This window comes from Lissotriton vulgaris, chromosome 5 (assembly GCF_964263255.1).
Source record: "Lissotriton vulgaris chromosome 5, aLisVul1.2, whole genome shotgun sequence".
Lineage (NCBI taxonomy): Eukaryota > Metazoa > Chordata > Amphibia > Caudata > Salamandridae > Lissotriton > Lissotriton vulgaris.
Window position 1 is genome coordinate 772,063,191 of NC_141693.1, and position 15,201 is coordinate 772,078,391.

At 41.2% G+C, this 15,201-nt stretch overlaps 1 protein-coding gene across 10 annotated transcripts in view; it reads right to left on the reverse strand.

Moving 5' to 3' along the window:
- Window positions 1-15,201, reverse strand: part of PAX2 (paired box 2) — a 129,756-nt gene that overhangs the window by 35,564 nt on the left and 78,991 nt on the right. For all 10 annotated transcript variants that reach the window (XM_086922241.1, XM_086922239.1, XM_086922240.1 and 7 more), the window contains one exon: window positions 1,139-1,314. In XM_086922241.1, the coding sequence (XP_086778367.1) occupies window positions 1,139-1,314 (176 nt within the window). The remainder of the gene's footprint in view (window positions 1-1,138; window positions 1,315-15,201) is intronic.

The window sequence follows — 15,201 nt, forward strand, 5'->3', positions numbered from 1 at the left end:
CATTGGAGCATCTGTGAGGAATAAGTCACAACATTGAGGATTGTATAAATTATGTTTTTCTGTGTTTGACTGACCGGATTGGAAATTCATTCACTGTTACTACTATCAGTCTGAAGTGGACAATCGGAGAGCCCGCCTGGAATCGACGGGAATTTGTAGGACCTGGTGGTGCGTCACTTCGTTGTGTAGCCCTTAAAAGGAGACAGGCTGTGGCAGGAGGTGATAAAGTGGGAACTGTGTTTAGCTTCAATGGGGGTCATGGGCTGTGGTGCATGGGGGCAGCTAAAAATGATGCCTGTGCTCGGAGATCGCTAGAATTTACGGATTCACATCCAATTATTGACTAGCATCAACTAAGATGGTGTCAACTGGAAGAGGGCCACTCGAGGGCAAATGGGAAGCATCCATTCTCTCTTGTAGAGCTAATTAAATACATAAAGCACAGATGGCATACAAAGAAGCAGCTTTTTTTCCAGTAGAAAAACGTCTTGGAAGGCAGGCCAAAATAAGACAAGCATAAGTTGTAGGCCCGGAAGTCGACCAGTGAAATATTTGCTCAGAGAGTACATTATCGAGGCACACCACCACCACCCAGCAAAGGTGGTGGACACATTCATCACATCAGGCACAAAAACCTGATCCACACATGTATAGGGACCCTTAATGGAGGTGAAATGGGAGATGGGCCAGAGGTTATGTGAAAGCCAGAGAGGGACACTCTGCTGACTGAATGGGTGAGCTGGGCTTTATTCTTAGTCCTTCCATAACCTGAGAGTTTGAACTCAGCTAGCACTATTGGCCCAAGTGAGTAAGAGATGCAGTTTCATGCACATCTTCCATTCCCACTAGCCAACAGGAACCCCCATGCTCGCTCAGTGATCTTCAGCTAATCTGAGCTATGGAAACTGTGCTGAGTTTGTATTCCTCATGCATGTGGAGATGCACTCTGAGATGCCTCTTAAAACCATACATTTTTCATTTATTTAACTCACTGAGAAGATTGGGAAGGAGCACAAGGCTGACAGTGAGCTAACATCAGTGACTATGGCTAGCATTTGCCTTGAGCATTTTCCCACAATTCCTCTAGTCTCTGATGAACTTCAGCCTTCATTCAGTTTAATTTTTCAACAGATCTTACCTGTTCAGATTTGATGTGCTCTGAGGTTTGGAAGACGTCAGGATAAGACGGGCGCTCAAAAACTCGGTCTAAAGCGTCCAGTTGTTGCTGGGTGAAGGTGTCGGCACGGAGGTGCTTCCGTAAACTCTCCACACTGCTCGGGGAGTCTCCATTTGGGCCTGTCCCGTCGGATCCATCTACAAATACATACAGAAACAAAACAGGGTCACGATTTTTGTGTTACCCAGTTCTGTTGAACTCATGAACGTGTTCTGGTTGTAAATTCAAATGAAGGGTCTGGATGAACAAGGAACCACACTGTGTTATGATGCCTGTGAAAAAATACCAAATAAAACCCATGTTTTAGAGTGATATCAAATATCCACTGAAGCAACCATGCGGATTGGTCCCAAAGCCGGTGCTGAGATCCAGCATGTGGTTAGAGTCCAAGCAATATAGCTTTAGACCGAAAATCTGCCTTAATAATGAACATCTGTTGGAAAAGATTAGTTGAAACTAGGTAGGACAGATGAGTGTGGCATTATGAGGTCTTGTGAAAAATAAATTGAAGAAGACTCTATGGTGATTTTAAACTCCATTGTTTTGAGTGTGTAAAGCAAGAAAATATTGTTTGTGAAGGATGAAGAAAACAGGTGGTATACAAATTGTGTAATGGAAATTAAGGTCAGGAGTATGGATTTGCTGAACATCAGAGTGTCAATATTTTGTGGGATTGGCACACTCCTGGGACTCCTAGACCTTGTTTTCGGGGTGATGTAATGTAAAAGTAATGTGAAGCATGATTTTATGAGTGAGCAGAATGAGTCTGTTTGTAATTGCTAGAAAGTGCACAAGTGATGTAGGAGTGATCGAGTGAGAAGGAGACTTAGATTTACCAGAGTTTAAAAATGCAACACCCTATTTATTTACTTGGACATCTGTTATGGTTAGACATTGGTACAGGTAGTCCAAGAAAGGAATGTCTTGTTCTTCATCTCAACCCCAGCCAGCTGAGGTCTTCTTTGATGATAAAAGTCTGTTCAGCAGCTACCGTAAGACGTCAGGTGTCAGTCCCAAGACAAAGGGCCATTAAGGTAGGATGAAGCTCTCTCGTCAAAGCTACTCCATCAACTAGACTTTGAGCACTTGTTTGTCTGGAAGCTAGGAGTGACCTAAGGATGTCACAGAGGCAGCTATTTCATGCACATCTGGATACACAAACCACACTGGCTGTTTGAATGTTTTCAGCTTATTCATAAGACTCAGGTCAGGGATGATTTTAGGATGGATACAAATATTGTATTTGAGCACCAAAAGTCTAGAACTAGTCAATAAGTTGTTTCACCCAGGTCATCTACTATTGAATAGTTAGTTAAATGAAAACCCGCTGTCACAAACCTGGACCTTCAGTCTCACATTAAACTATGTGAAGTATGTACTTCATATAACCCTCACCCATTCTATAAAAATACTCAATACTCCCTTGCATATGAAACTGAACCATCTAGACAGATGGTTGTGCAAGTGTTTTAGGTACTATTGTCTTCAACTAAGTATATCATAGCAGAAGATGTCCACCAGCATGTCTGCAAAAAGAAGCCAGAAGCTTACTGCCCGTGGACTCCATCTGAACTTGCCATTCAGGTATTCATCATGTAAGAGATAGAGAAAGGGCAGTCAGGAGGTTTGAAGGAACGTGATCACCCACAGGTTTAAAGTTTCAGGGGACGTATAACGCCCAACATTAACTGGAAGCCCATCTATGGTCATGTGCCTAACTACCTTACAAATCACTCTTCTGTAGAACCCAAACTGGCCATTACTAAGTGGCTACAAAACAAAGTTAGAGGGAATCATCTAGATGCAGCAGGAGAACCTGTTTGGAATCAGCACAATATGTATCATCGCAAAAGTTTCATGAGCCAATGAAGAAAGCACTTCTTAAATGCACCAGTCAGTTGTTTGCCTTCGTTATTTCTATATGTACCTCTCTGTCTAATACGATAGGCAGCTTCTCATATATTTATTATTCTGTTATTGGGCACCGAGAAGCCTTGCTTGTTCCTCAAAATTGTTGTGCAATATAAATGAAATAGATACAAAATAATATTTGCGCACAGATACAAAATGACTAATTCTCGCCTAGTAAATAATCAACATTTTTGTGTGGAGGGATGGTAGGCTTTCATGCTGCTCGTACTGTGTATCAGCACCATCACCACAGCAAAAAAGAAGTCTTATTGAGTTGCCTACAATGTCTCGGTGAACTTTTAAAAGCCTGAATGGATTTTTGCACTGCAGTGGCACCATATAAGAGCTGGAAGCCTGAAATTTGCAATGGTTTCCTGCTCATTTCACAGTTCACCATGTGATAGTGGTTCTGTGGTGATATGTGATCTGGTTGTGTGATGAGTGCCAAAACCGTGCATCACAGAGCGGCACTGTGTAAATTGGCACGTATGTTCTGTTGTGGCTTTCTGATGACTCTATTTAAGTGTCAGGCACTTACAGCACTTTGGTCTTGGCATTTCACTTGTAGTGCGCACCAATAGGTAAAACTGTTTCACCAGAAAAGCCAATATGCAATCAATGAGAATCCAGCAACCACCATGTCCACCGCAAAGGAACACGTATGGGCTGGGATTCCTTTCTGAAGTCCAAATAATCTCCCCCACCACTTGATCATCTTCAATGTGCTGCTGTTGCCCCCTTTATGCATCGTGGTATGATAAATTGAAGACTGGGGAAAAAAGCAAAAGGTTTATTTGTGGCAGGCATGCTCACCTCGCCACTTGGAGAGGATCACAGATGTTGGTTGTTTCTCAACTAACTGGTACTCTTTCTAGTTTTATTGAACTCAGAAGGATGAAATAGTTAAGAGGACATGCTAGGGCTTGAACCTATGGCCAATAGAATTAAGCACAGATCCCTTCCCCGTAATGTATGCAGTAATCCACAGGACCACGAAACAAGCTATAGACAGGGTGGGGACTCAACTTTTCAAATCTTTTTTTGATACCGACAGTACTGGTGGGTGCATTGTAATAGTACACTGACAATAACCCTAAAAACAAATTCTGGTGGTAACCATGCTGTGCCAATGAGGATAGCACCGCAATTGCCACACACACCTTCAGTGTGAATTTGTTGTCAGACCTAAAAGACCCAATTCCTGTTTTTCACAGTTAGAAATAAACAGTGTGGACCAAAACAAACTAATTTCCCCAATAGATAATATGCAGGCCAGTATTAAGCCCTTGAAGATAAACAGTAGTTTTGCATCTACAATCAAAAAGACTGGAAATGATTTAATGGGGCGTTCCCTCCGACTCTATCTCAAATGTAATCATATAGGCTTGAAAGGATTAGAATTTATAACCTTTGACCTGTTTTTCACGTAGGCTGTCATCCTCACCGCTTGATACTTCTCTGCATTCCCTAATTGTGGAAACCACCTCCTGTAGGCTACAGCCCACTAAATCCACTGAAACCATTTGCCAACAAAGCCCCTGCCTCTCTGCATTGAATGAGCTGCTTAGAGAGTACACCTCAGCTCATAAATCATTCCGAAGGTGACTGTGCTATATGACATAATCAATACTGCATTATAGCAAGGTGCCGTATCATTCATAAGATAATACAAAATATCTTCTATTGATTTATTTCATAAGCCACCCAATACTTTCCCTTCCCACAGCACAAAAAACATTCCTCTCTTTCACTTTCCTGAGGGAGTGCGCAACATTTGTATCTTTTTTTATTCTTTTTTATATTTCCAGCCCAGAGCATCACATAAAAATACAGAATCTGACAGCAAAAAAGAGACGACCGATTTCCCAGCTCCTCTCTACAGCAAGCAATTGTAAAGGCATAGGCCTGGCTAGCAGTTTGAATCATGTCTATTTTTGTTTAACCCCTTCGATGCTGATGACGAGCTCAGCTCGTCATCAGCTACGGCGCTCGTATGCTGATGACGTGCTGAGCTCGTCATGTAACGCAGGTTTTTTTAAAACGCTGCACACAGCGGGAAAAGCCGCCGCAGCGATGCGGTTAAAAAAAAGGCTTTTGTAATAAAGAATGCTTTCTATATATAATATATCTATGAGATAAATAGCTTAATGTATGATGAATCCGTGTGCTTTTGAGAAATAAAATAGTTCTTCTCGCGTTGCAATGCAATGATACACCAAACAACCAATAACATGAGGTGAAAGGGCAATAACTCTCACGAAAGCAGCAAAAGTCCACTGTATGTATATGTTACAGAATTGGCAACATTGCAACTTGCAGACAGCTGCACTGTTAAACTACATCGAAAAAGGTGGTAAAAGCGTTGCCCTTGACAACTTGGTGCTATTGTTGTTTTCCCTCTGCTCCTGCTAACCCCCTCCAAAAAAGCACAAGTGGTTTGTACCGGGAGAATGAAGGTGAAAGTGGGATGAAATGATAAGGAATAACTTTGTTGGATTCTGGGGTGGTCTGAAGTTTGCAATATCCATGCAGAATTCTTTCTTAGGAGGCTTGCTTAGCCTTGTCAGAGACAGACAAAGAAAGCTGATGACAATAAGACCCTACACTCCCCATTATGCAAAGAGCTGAAGGTAAAACACAGTCGGGCTGGCTGAAGGTGCTAGGCGTGGTATGGAGTACCTTACCCACTGTGATCAATTCAAAGAAAGCTATTCACCCTTCACCAAATATCTGTATCTGCATTTAATAAAACAAGTACCTTATTTAAGTTTTTTATTTGTAATTTGCAAATACACGATCATAGGGATTTGTGATTTATGTTACCTGTGTTTATATTGGGAAATCTGCCCTTCTTATTTCATTGTAAAAATAAACTAAAAAGCAAAACATCACCACTGTGTGACAACCCAACTAGGATTTGGGTAAGATGGAGGTCTTGCAGACGGAGATGTGGAGGGAAGATTCTGGTTAGAGATGAAATTCTAGTGCTTCCAAACAACAAGCAAACATTGCCATTACCAATAGGTCGCGTTTTGCCAATGCATTTTATCCGCTGGAATTGCTTTTTCCAATGCTAGATGCTTTTATACGGCACCACTAATGTCAAAGGCAGTAGTGGTTCCTAGCCTTGCTAAAAGTATAGGAAATATTGTTTCTGTACTTTCAAGTTGGCTAGCACATTGCGTCACAAGACACAGCAACGTGGTGATTATCTGGAAAGTTTAAAAAAAAAGAAATTCTATACATTCTATACTCTAAAGGAGGTTGCCATTTTGCGTTGGACTTAGAATCACCCATATCATAACTGGCAGAGGGGTTGTCATTTCATACGTGACACCTTGAACCAGTTCAAGGACTTTAGGAAACATCTTTTTACATTCTGGACACATACAAACCCTTACAGAGGGAAGAAGGACATTGTAAGCATCAGAAGGCTTAGTGTACTTAGTTTAAAAAAAAGTAGGATTGACTAGATGTCATGGGCAGCTACAACATTTGTGCATCCCTTTAAGTAATAACACGGACAGAAAAATATGACTTCCCTTTGTTTGTGGAGGGAGCACTAGCTCAGCGATTATTTTTGCATATAAACTCACATGGCCATTTTTATGGAGTTTGCATGTGATGTGTTTGTATATAGACCTTGTAGTGTTCTCGAAGACATAGTTCTGCGTGTTTGGTTTTTGTGGCTACGTAGGACATGTAAGTGTTTTTTGCTTTGTGGGCTCTAGCCATATGTGTTTGAGGACATTGCGCGGTTGCGGGCTTTGTTGTGTTTTCCTGCAGTATGCGATTCACTGGAGATGCATTTTCAGTACACTTTTTCAGATGTTGGGTTAGTTGTTCTATGAGGTGCCTGACGGAATATTGATACTTTTGCAGAGTTGTTGCCATCATTGTGCATGTATGGTTATGTTTTTTATATGCAAGGTACACACATATATGTGTAATATTTACTAATGTGCATTCAGTACGTTTAGGCGACGGTAGGAAAGCATTTTGTGTAAATGAATGCATATGTGTGTAAGTATGTTTGCTCTTATCTCGAATATACGTATTTGTGTATCTGTAGGTTCTTATGCCTAGATATCTATGTGTGTATTTCTGGAAGAGTTCTACATGTCTGTTCGTGTGCACTTGTGTTTTCAACTGCATCTATATGAGTTTGTACATGTGTTGGCCTAAGTAGCTCTATGTACTTATGTGTCAGACTTGTTTTTGAACATCTTTTTGTCAGTACAAGCATGTTTATGTGTTTCTATATGTATTTACTGGTTATTTGTATGCGTTTAGATGTAGTTGTGTCAATTTGTGCTTGACTGTAGGTGCATATAAAATGATAATATGTCTGGGTCTGTATTCCTGTGACCATCTGAGTATATGTGTATATGTGTGTCTGTATGAATGAGTATTTCATGAAGGTGCATGCCTACACCTGCATATAAGCATATGTCTGTGATTGTGTATATGTATGTGTACGTGATCCTATGCATGTGTGAATGACTGTGTCATAGGGTCGCTTGCTGCCGCCCTTTTTTTTTTTAATATGTAGGCGTGCGTTTGAATGTGGGTGTGAATGACTGAGACATGATGATAGTATGTGTGTGTGTGTGCTGTTGTGTGTGGGTTTGCTTTTATTGGTGCCCATAAGTATATCTGTGTGCATGTGCATTCCGGTGTGAATGACTGTGTGTCATGATAAGTGCACGCGTGTTTGTAGATGTGAGTGTGCCTTTATAAGAGCTCTTGTATTTGTCTGTGTGTGGGTGTGAAAGACTGTGTGTCATGATGGTTACACACGTGTGTGTAGATGTGCAAGTGCCTTTGTTGGCGCCCACGCGCACGCCTGGGTGTGCACCTGGGAGCAGGCGCACCGCAGCTGTATGTCAGCTTAAAGTGTAGGCTTCTTAAGTCACCGCGTGCCTCTGTCCCTTCATTTATTCCGGGGCCCTTCAGATCTCGACAAATCTGTCAGTCTAAATTTGCGGGAGATTATGGCGCGCTCTCCCCGGCCCAGGGAGCGGTGATATATGATATGTGCTGCCCCTATTGATTGCCTGATCTGGTGGCAGAGGGCCGGCGAAATGAACTTGGAATGAACATCATGCCTCAACTCATTGTGCGTATAATACACTACTTAATCCCACATTTTTCAGCCACCATGGAATTCAATTGATCAATCATGTTTCACTGATAGTACTATTTTAGGGGTTATTGCTGCTATGCTCTGCACGATGACCTTTTTATTTATTTATTTTTTTGTGTCAGCTCAGGACCTGGTGATGAGCCCAGGCTTAAAGAGTCACAGGGAATGAGATAGAGAGAGACCAGCGAGGTAGGGGCGAGTGAGGCAGGTGGGAGGAAGCGGGGAGCGGTGGGGGAGGGGTGGGAGGATATGTGTTAAAGGAATCAGCCGGAATAAGGGGATAATGCATAGAAGGTTGTACCAAAGGATAAAAGGTTTGTTCAAATACAGAGAACGTAATATATGGCATCAGAGACATATATACATTTGTTTGCATTCTTACTGGCCAATATTAACATAGACACACAGGCAAACACACATACACGTCTGTGTTTTAAATATATATCTAAACACATATATAAATACCCATGCACAGGCCTGTAGGTCAGTGTTTTTAACATACAAAAATATACCTATACAGACACACACAGACAAATATGGAGGTGCACACAAATATAGATGTATGCAGATGTGGAGTATACTATTCTGTTTATTACGAATACGTATGTGAAAGCGACAATAAACAACAATATACAGCATTACACTCAGCAGATCTGCATTTGTGGATTAGGCCATGTTGTTATTGAATATGAACATCTTACAAAAAGAGGTATTTAGTAAGAGCATAAGGGGGTTAAATTGATACAGTGAGAAAAGAATTTCGTTAACTTGGCCTTGAGATTATGAGTTCACCTCCTTTCCTCTGCAAAGCAATTGTAAAATGGATTTTGCAGTGTAGTGCACTTCTCCCAAATAACATGTTTTTATTGGGGCACATTTATTTTCACTGGCATGGCATTTACAGTATAGTCTCAGAAAAATACAAAGGTTAAAGTGAGTTATAAGTAAGTTAGTAAGATGTTAACTTAAATCCTTAGAAATTCACTGGAAAAACAAAGGTTAAAGTGGAGTTATACAGAGGTCTTCTAATAATAAAAAAAAAATATTTTAAAACCAAAAATACAATGAATTCACCAGTTATACATAAATGACCTAAGTATAATGTACCGCCATAGATTTCACATGTCATCAGTAGAGTTATAGGTGAGGTCATAAGCAGAGCTTCAGAGGGGTGCAAGTTATACTTAGATCAGCTCTGTATAAGTGAGATAGAATGACAATGACTAAGTATGTACGACCTCAGGTGTTTCATTCAACTCAATTAAACTGTTCTGTGGTAATAACACAGACGTTGCCCTTTGCACTATAACAAATGAGCAAGAAAGTGTTTATTGGTACACTTGCTCCAAATAATATGTTATTTTTCGACATTAATTTTCACTGGCATAGCATAAATATCTTCATATATTTTAAATGTAGAGTCAGATATGAAGGTGGAACTCTGTGGCACCCTTCTTGCTTGGTAAGGGAATAATCTTTTTTAAGGGCATACACGTCAACAAAAATATTTCTGAAATAATGCTGTTCAAATGATTACTTGAGTTAGTAATATTTTTAGTCAAACACTTATGTTTGCCGCTTCGATGCGGATGACAAAGCCAGCTCATCATGGGCGTTACCTGCGCAGCGCGCATGACGAGCTGGCTTTGTCACGTTACCCGCGATTTTTACATTTCAGCGCGCAGCGGGAAAACCCGCTAGCGCGCATGCGGTTAACCACTAAGCCATATGTGTGCCTTAGTTCCCTGTTTACAATGATACCATGAGAACCAGGCCTTTTCATTTGCATATTCTAAATTGTCATATTTCCATTAATATGCATTTGTAAACATGAAATAGAGGGCACAAAACATTTGGAAACGCCAGTGGCTTGATAGAAAGCATCAACCGTAGAAACATCCAGATAAATTATCAAATTTGCTCCTAGTAGAACTGTTTACTGCAAAATATATCTTATGTAGAACTATTTTGTAGGTGTCAAAAGATGATATGTCCAGCAGACATGGTTTCCACAGACGTGAAAAAGCGAAACACTTTGCAACTTGCACTACATTTTCTGTAGACTTTTTGAAAGGTTCAACTAAAACCTTTGTAACTTCATACAAAGCAAGCTGTAAGCACCATTTGAGATAATACAATGAAATGGAAGCTAAAAGCCAGGTGCAGATTGAATGTTTTTACTTCCATTATTGTTGCACTCTAAAATGCTCTGCAGGTAAGAGGGAGAGAGAACCAATTTGTCCCAACTTTGTGACAGAGGAATTACTTGGGAGCAGAAATAACCTGGTAAGTGTGCATTTCATTGCAAAAGGAGTGAATAAACATGACATCTTATAAACAGTTTGGGTCTATAAAAGAACTGTGTACCGCTAAATGAGTCGTAGTAAATGGACAAAATGTAATATTTCTCCAATCTACTCTACATGTTTGGTTATTTCTAAAAAACTTATTTTTTTAATATTTTTCTGCATCAAGTACATTGCTAATAGTAAAACATGGCTAATACTGGTCTGATGTATTTTATCGATAAAACACCTAAAGGATACTATTAGAATCCTTAAGTGCGATAGCATGGACTGGATAGTGTTTGCCTTGTATGTGTATCTGTTGTATACTTGGTGGGTGAGAAGCAAAACTGGGGAACAAGTCGCTAGGCCATGAATCAGACTATTTTACTTCAGTGAATTGCACTGTACTTGTTCCTTCTAACTGAATTTTAAAATGTAATGTAAATGTAAAATGTGTATATGTAAAATTTGTATACCTTTTACATCCCACCGTGGGTGTCTAGAGTCATATGAAATAGGCAGTCTTAGCTGATTTTCTAATTTGCATCAGAGGGAAACATGAGTTAAACCAAAAAGATGTATGCCTTTTATGTTTCACCTAGAGGGTACCTAGAGGCACACACTGTTCCATCTGGTCTACCTACAATCTGGACTTTTGTTTAAATACTAGTGCACATGCACTTTAGTGACAAAAATGACGGTCGAGAGTGAAACTCGAAGTAAAAATGTATGTTTCAAGTTATGGTATTGATCTTAAGGATTTTATGATTATTATATTTATGTGATGTACTTTTATGGTTTTCCTCAAAAAAACGAATACAAATGATAAAAAAGAACTGTGTATGATTCTTTAACAGGGAAGTTAAGACTTTCCAATGTAGCCTGTAATAAATCATTGTCATGTCTGGCAATTCCAATGCTCCTCTGCCACATCTATTATTTGCAATGTCCATGTCTAGTTAGGATTGTTTTTTTTTAAGTTACTATCAAACTAATCCTCAAAGTTTGTCGGGGATTCAGTTATATGGTGACGATGGAGTGTCTGACTAAAGAAGCACAAGGGGTAACGAGGGCGCTAAATAGAGGAATATGCCCGAGGTACAGATTTCCATCACTAGTTATCTGCATTCAGGCCAAAAAACGGTTTGTCACTGGTGACAACTGTCTCTCACATTCTTATTTGATGGCATTAAACTTTAAGGCTTGCAATAGTTAAGACTGAAACCGGCCAACTCATTAGAAATGCTTGCCCTTCAATAAAGAGGGAATACATTGTCAAACCTACACTTGACTAAAATATAAAACCCATAACATCAGCTATCAGATGTGGAGGAGTTGGGTCTGTTTTTAAAATAATTTCCAAACGTTTGCAAGAAACTGGGGCATGTGGTCATGAAACTCTATAAATCTGTCAGTATCTTACGTTTAAATAAAGAATGTGATTGTATTTTATGAATGTGCTTTATATGTGTATGAAAAGAAACTTGTATTTTGCTCTTTGTTATTTCCCATTAGGTATTGAGCAACTACGTCACCTGCACAGATTACACAGCCTCTGATCCCATGCCACATTTCTTTTCCATACAAAATATTTTCAGTTGAAGACATAATTTATTTTTTAACCGTTTTTCTTGTTTCCCTATCAGATGTTTGTATGTCTCAAGGCAGCTTTGTCCTGTCAGGCATTTTTCCTGGACAGCCCCTCGGGGGCCTTTCATAGCACTGCCAGTTGTTGCAGTTTCAAACTCAATTGTTCTCCTCGGTACTGAGGCAAATGGAGTCATTAATTACCTTCTATCAGCTGGGCCGAGTTCAGAAAGCGATCAATAGCCCAGCGTTTGTCATTCACAGCAGCAAGCGAGCGAGCAGGCGAGCAGCCAGACGAATACCCACACACAACACAGACACCAGGAATAATCATAATACCCATTATCAATACAGTAACATGGCATTTTGATCAACACAGCAGCCACGCGTCTCTTTCAAAAGGCAGGGTTTATCTAATTTCCTCTTGCACTGCAACAAAAAGGCAGCTGCAACGTATATGAATCTATCGCACAATAAACAGGCCACACTCATGACTTTAAGCGTAAAAGGCCATTTGTTAGGACCAGGCTGCACAACATAATCAACAACCAAATAACATTAACAACAACAACCCCCCGCCAACATCATCTCCACCTCCATACACTCCAGACTCACCTTCCTTTCCATGACCCATTCCATTCTTCATCCATTTCTTCAGATCTCGCTTAGCATCCTCCCCGGTAGCACCTGGCATTACACTCATGCCTCCAGTCCCCCTTCGTCATTCACTCTCCCCCCCCCCCCCCCCACGAGGGATGGGTGTGCCCGCTAGTGACTCCCCCACCCCTCTCAAGTACCGTTAACTCTGCAGCCCGCCCTAAACTGGCACGCTCTGCCAACCCTACCCCAGAACCCTAATAACTGTAGGGAGGGTGGGTGGCCTTTTTAAACTCTCCCACCCGACGATGCCAGAATGCAGGAAGAGGAAGTTGCCTTCCTCCCATGCATTCTTATACCCACCCCCAAACCACACCCCTTAACCCCCAGCCTGGCCCTCCCAGCGCGAAAGATCCCGGGGGAAGACTAGTCTGCGACTTTCACTCCCACCTCCGCCTGATCCTATGGCATATGAATCATAAATTGTAAAAAGCAGACTTCTTTGGCTATTGACTCCCTTCAACACCTCTAGACTCTTTGGAGCCTCTCTAAGAACAGACAAAGCCTCATTTAGGAAGTGAAATGATGACGTGTTGTATGTTCTCCTTTTGGCCGTGGTAAAATACATATTTTCCTTTACAGCACTGTAATATTCTGTTGCTGTAAGTTGGATCCTGGAGTTGCTGAGAGTCACAGGTCTTGGGAGATATGTTGAACAATGGGGATCACAGGCACATACAATCTGCAGCGCATAATTTGTGCTGGTGGTTGCAGGTGGTGGGTACTGCATGAAGTTCTAAGAAACTTGACTTATTTTTCATCATCGTTCCTCCTCATCCTCTGGCCCAGAGCGAGAGATTTTAAGGCTGAAAAGGGAGAAGGAAGAAAGTAGAGAAAGATAGGGAAACAGTGGGATAGCGAGAAAGAAGGGATGAAAGACCCTGCAAGAGTGAGCTAAAGAAAGAGGAAGCTTAGGGCTCGTGAACGAAAAAAGATTGATTTGGATTCAAGACTAGGTAACTTCAGTATTAAGCAACCTTGGAATTTAGCAGAACTAGGAAGAAAAAATGTGGGCCTTCGGACTCTAATTAAAAATGGAGCACTTGTGGCAGGGATACCCTTTCCCTCTTCCCCATCCACGCCAGGGCTGGGTTCATCATAGGGAAGATATATACAATACATCACACGATGGTGCAAGTCTCAGCTGTCGGGTTCTGTATATCGGTAGTGGTCCACTCACTAAAGTTACTCAAATGAGGTAGATCGGATTTGTGGCATTGTATCTGTCATAGGCCACGCCCACCCTAACCGTGTACCAGAATTAAAGTTGCCCTGAAAAGTTCTGATGATAAACTGCCAAAATTAGGAGTGAATACATATACCGAGGTTATACACAAAACATGGGGGCAAATGGATTGTGGTGGCACTTAGCGGGTTTTGTTTAAACGTAGTTATGTGTGTACCTTTTGTGCACAAAAGAAACAAAGAGCAGCTCAGTGGGAAGCTCCTCCCCTTCCCACAATGCAGATATCATCCTCACCAATCCCAGTAAGTCTTAAAACCTAAGGCTGTGCGTTTGCTTGTGTCCTGCTATGGGGTATGTGCTCGGGCAAGTGATTAACACTAAGTATTGGGAAGAAGATATGGCCTAACAGTTAGGGCAATCAACTTCAAATCTGGAGAACCGGGTTTGAGTCTCGGCACCGACGCTCAACATCCTGTGATTCTGGGCAAGTCCCTTAATCTCCCCGTGCCTAACAAAAATTAATGTGCCCGCATGTAACGCAACTGGTGCTCATGCAAAGCGCTCTGATACCTGATTTCGGGTCAAGTTCGCGCTACATACAACTTTGAGGAAAGGGAAAAGAAGTATGCCCTTGAGCTTATGTGCATGTGTGCTTTGTTGTGTTTGGGGTGTCTTTGTCTCTACTTAATCGGATACTTGTTAGAGTAGATAAATACATTTACACTGAATAAACCATTTAATTGCTTTATGTTCTGATTAAGCAGCATGTTTTCTTTAATTGAATGTATTTTTCTCTATTTATTTACTTTCTATGCATTCTATTTTCAAGATTGAGGATTCACCCAAGCTGGGAGCTTCTGCGATCTCGAGGATCTGACCACTCTTGCGGGATCGTACTTCGTTTGTGAGAATAACAGTTTTGCTGAATGTTCACTCCCCTCACTAACCTCATGCAAGATGCACAATGAACTCAATGGAAACTGGTCAAGCATAGGAACTAATTCAATGTAGCACCCTTCCAAGACCAGAGGAGCAGGGGAGACTGCAGAAGATGGAGCCAGCCTTTCTTCAGAAGAACTCCACCTCAGCGAGCTTTGGCCGTGAGCTTGTGTGAGACGCGGTCATATACTGTCTGGCACGGCAGCTAGTTGGAAGACCGGTCCAAATTCTGAATCGCTAGGATGGCCGCACCAAACGAAAGACCAGCTGCACTGGGGTGTAGTTAACATTAGTGCAGCAGGTGCAGTAG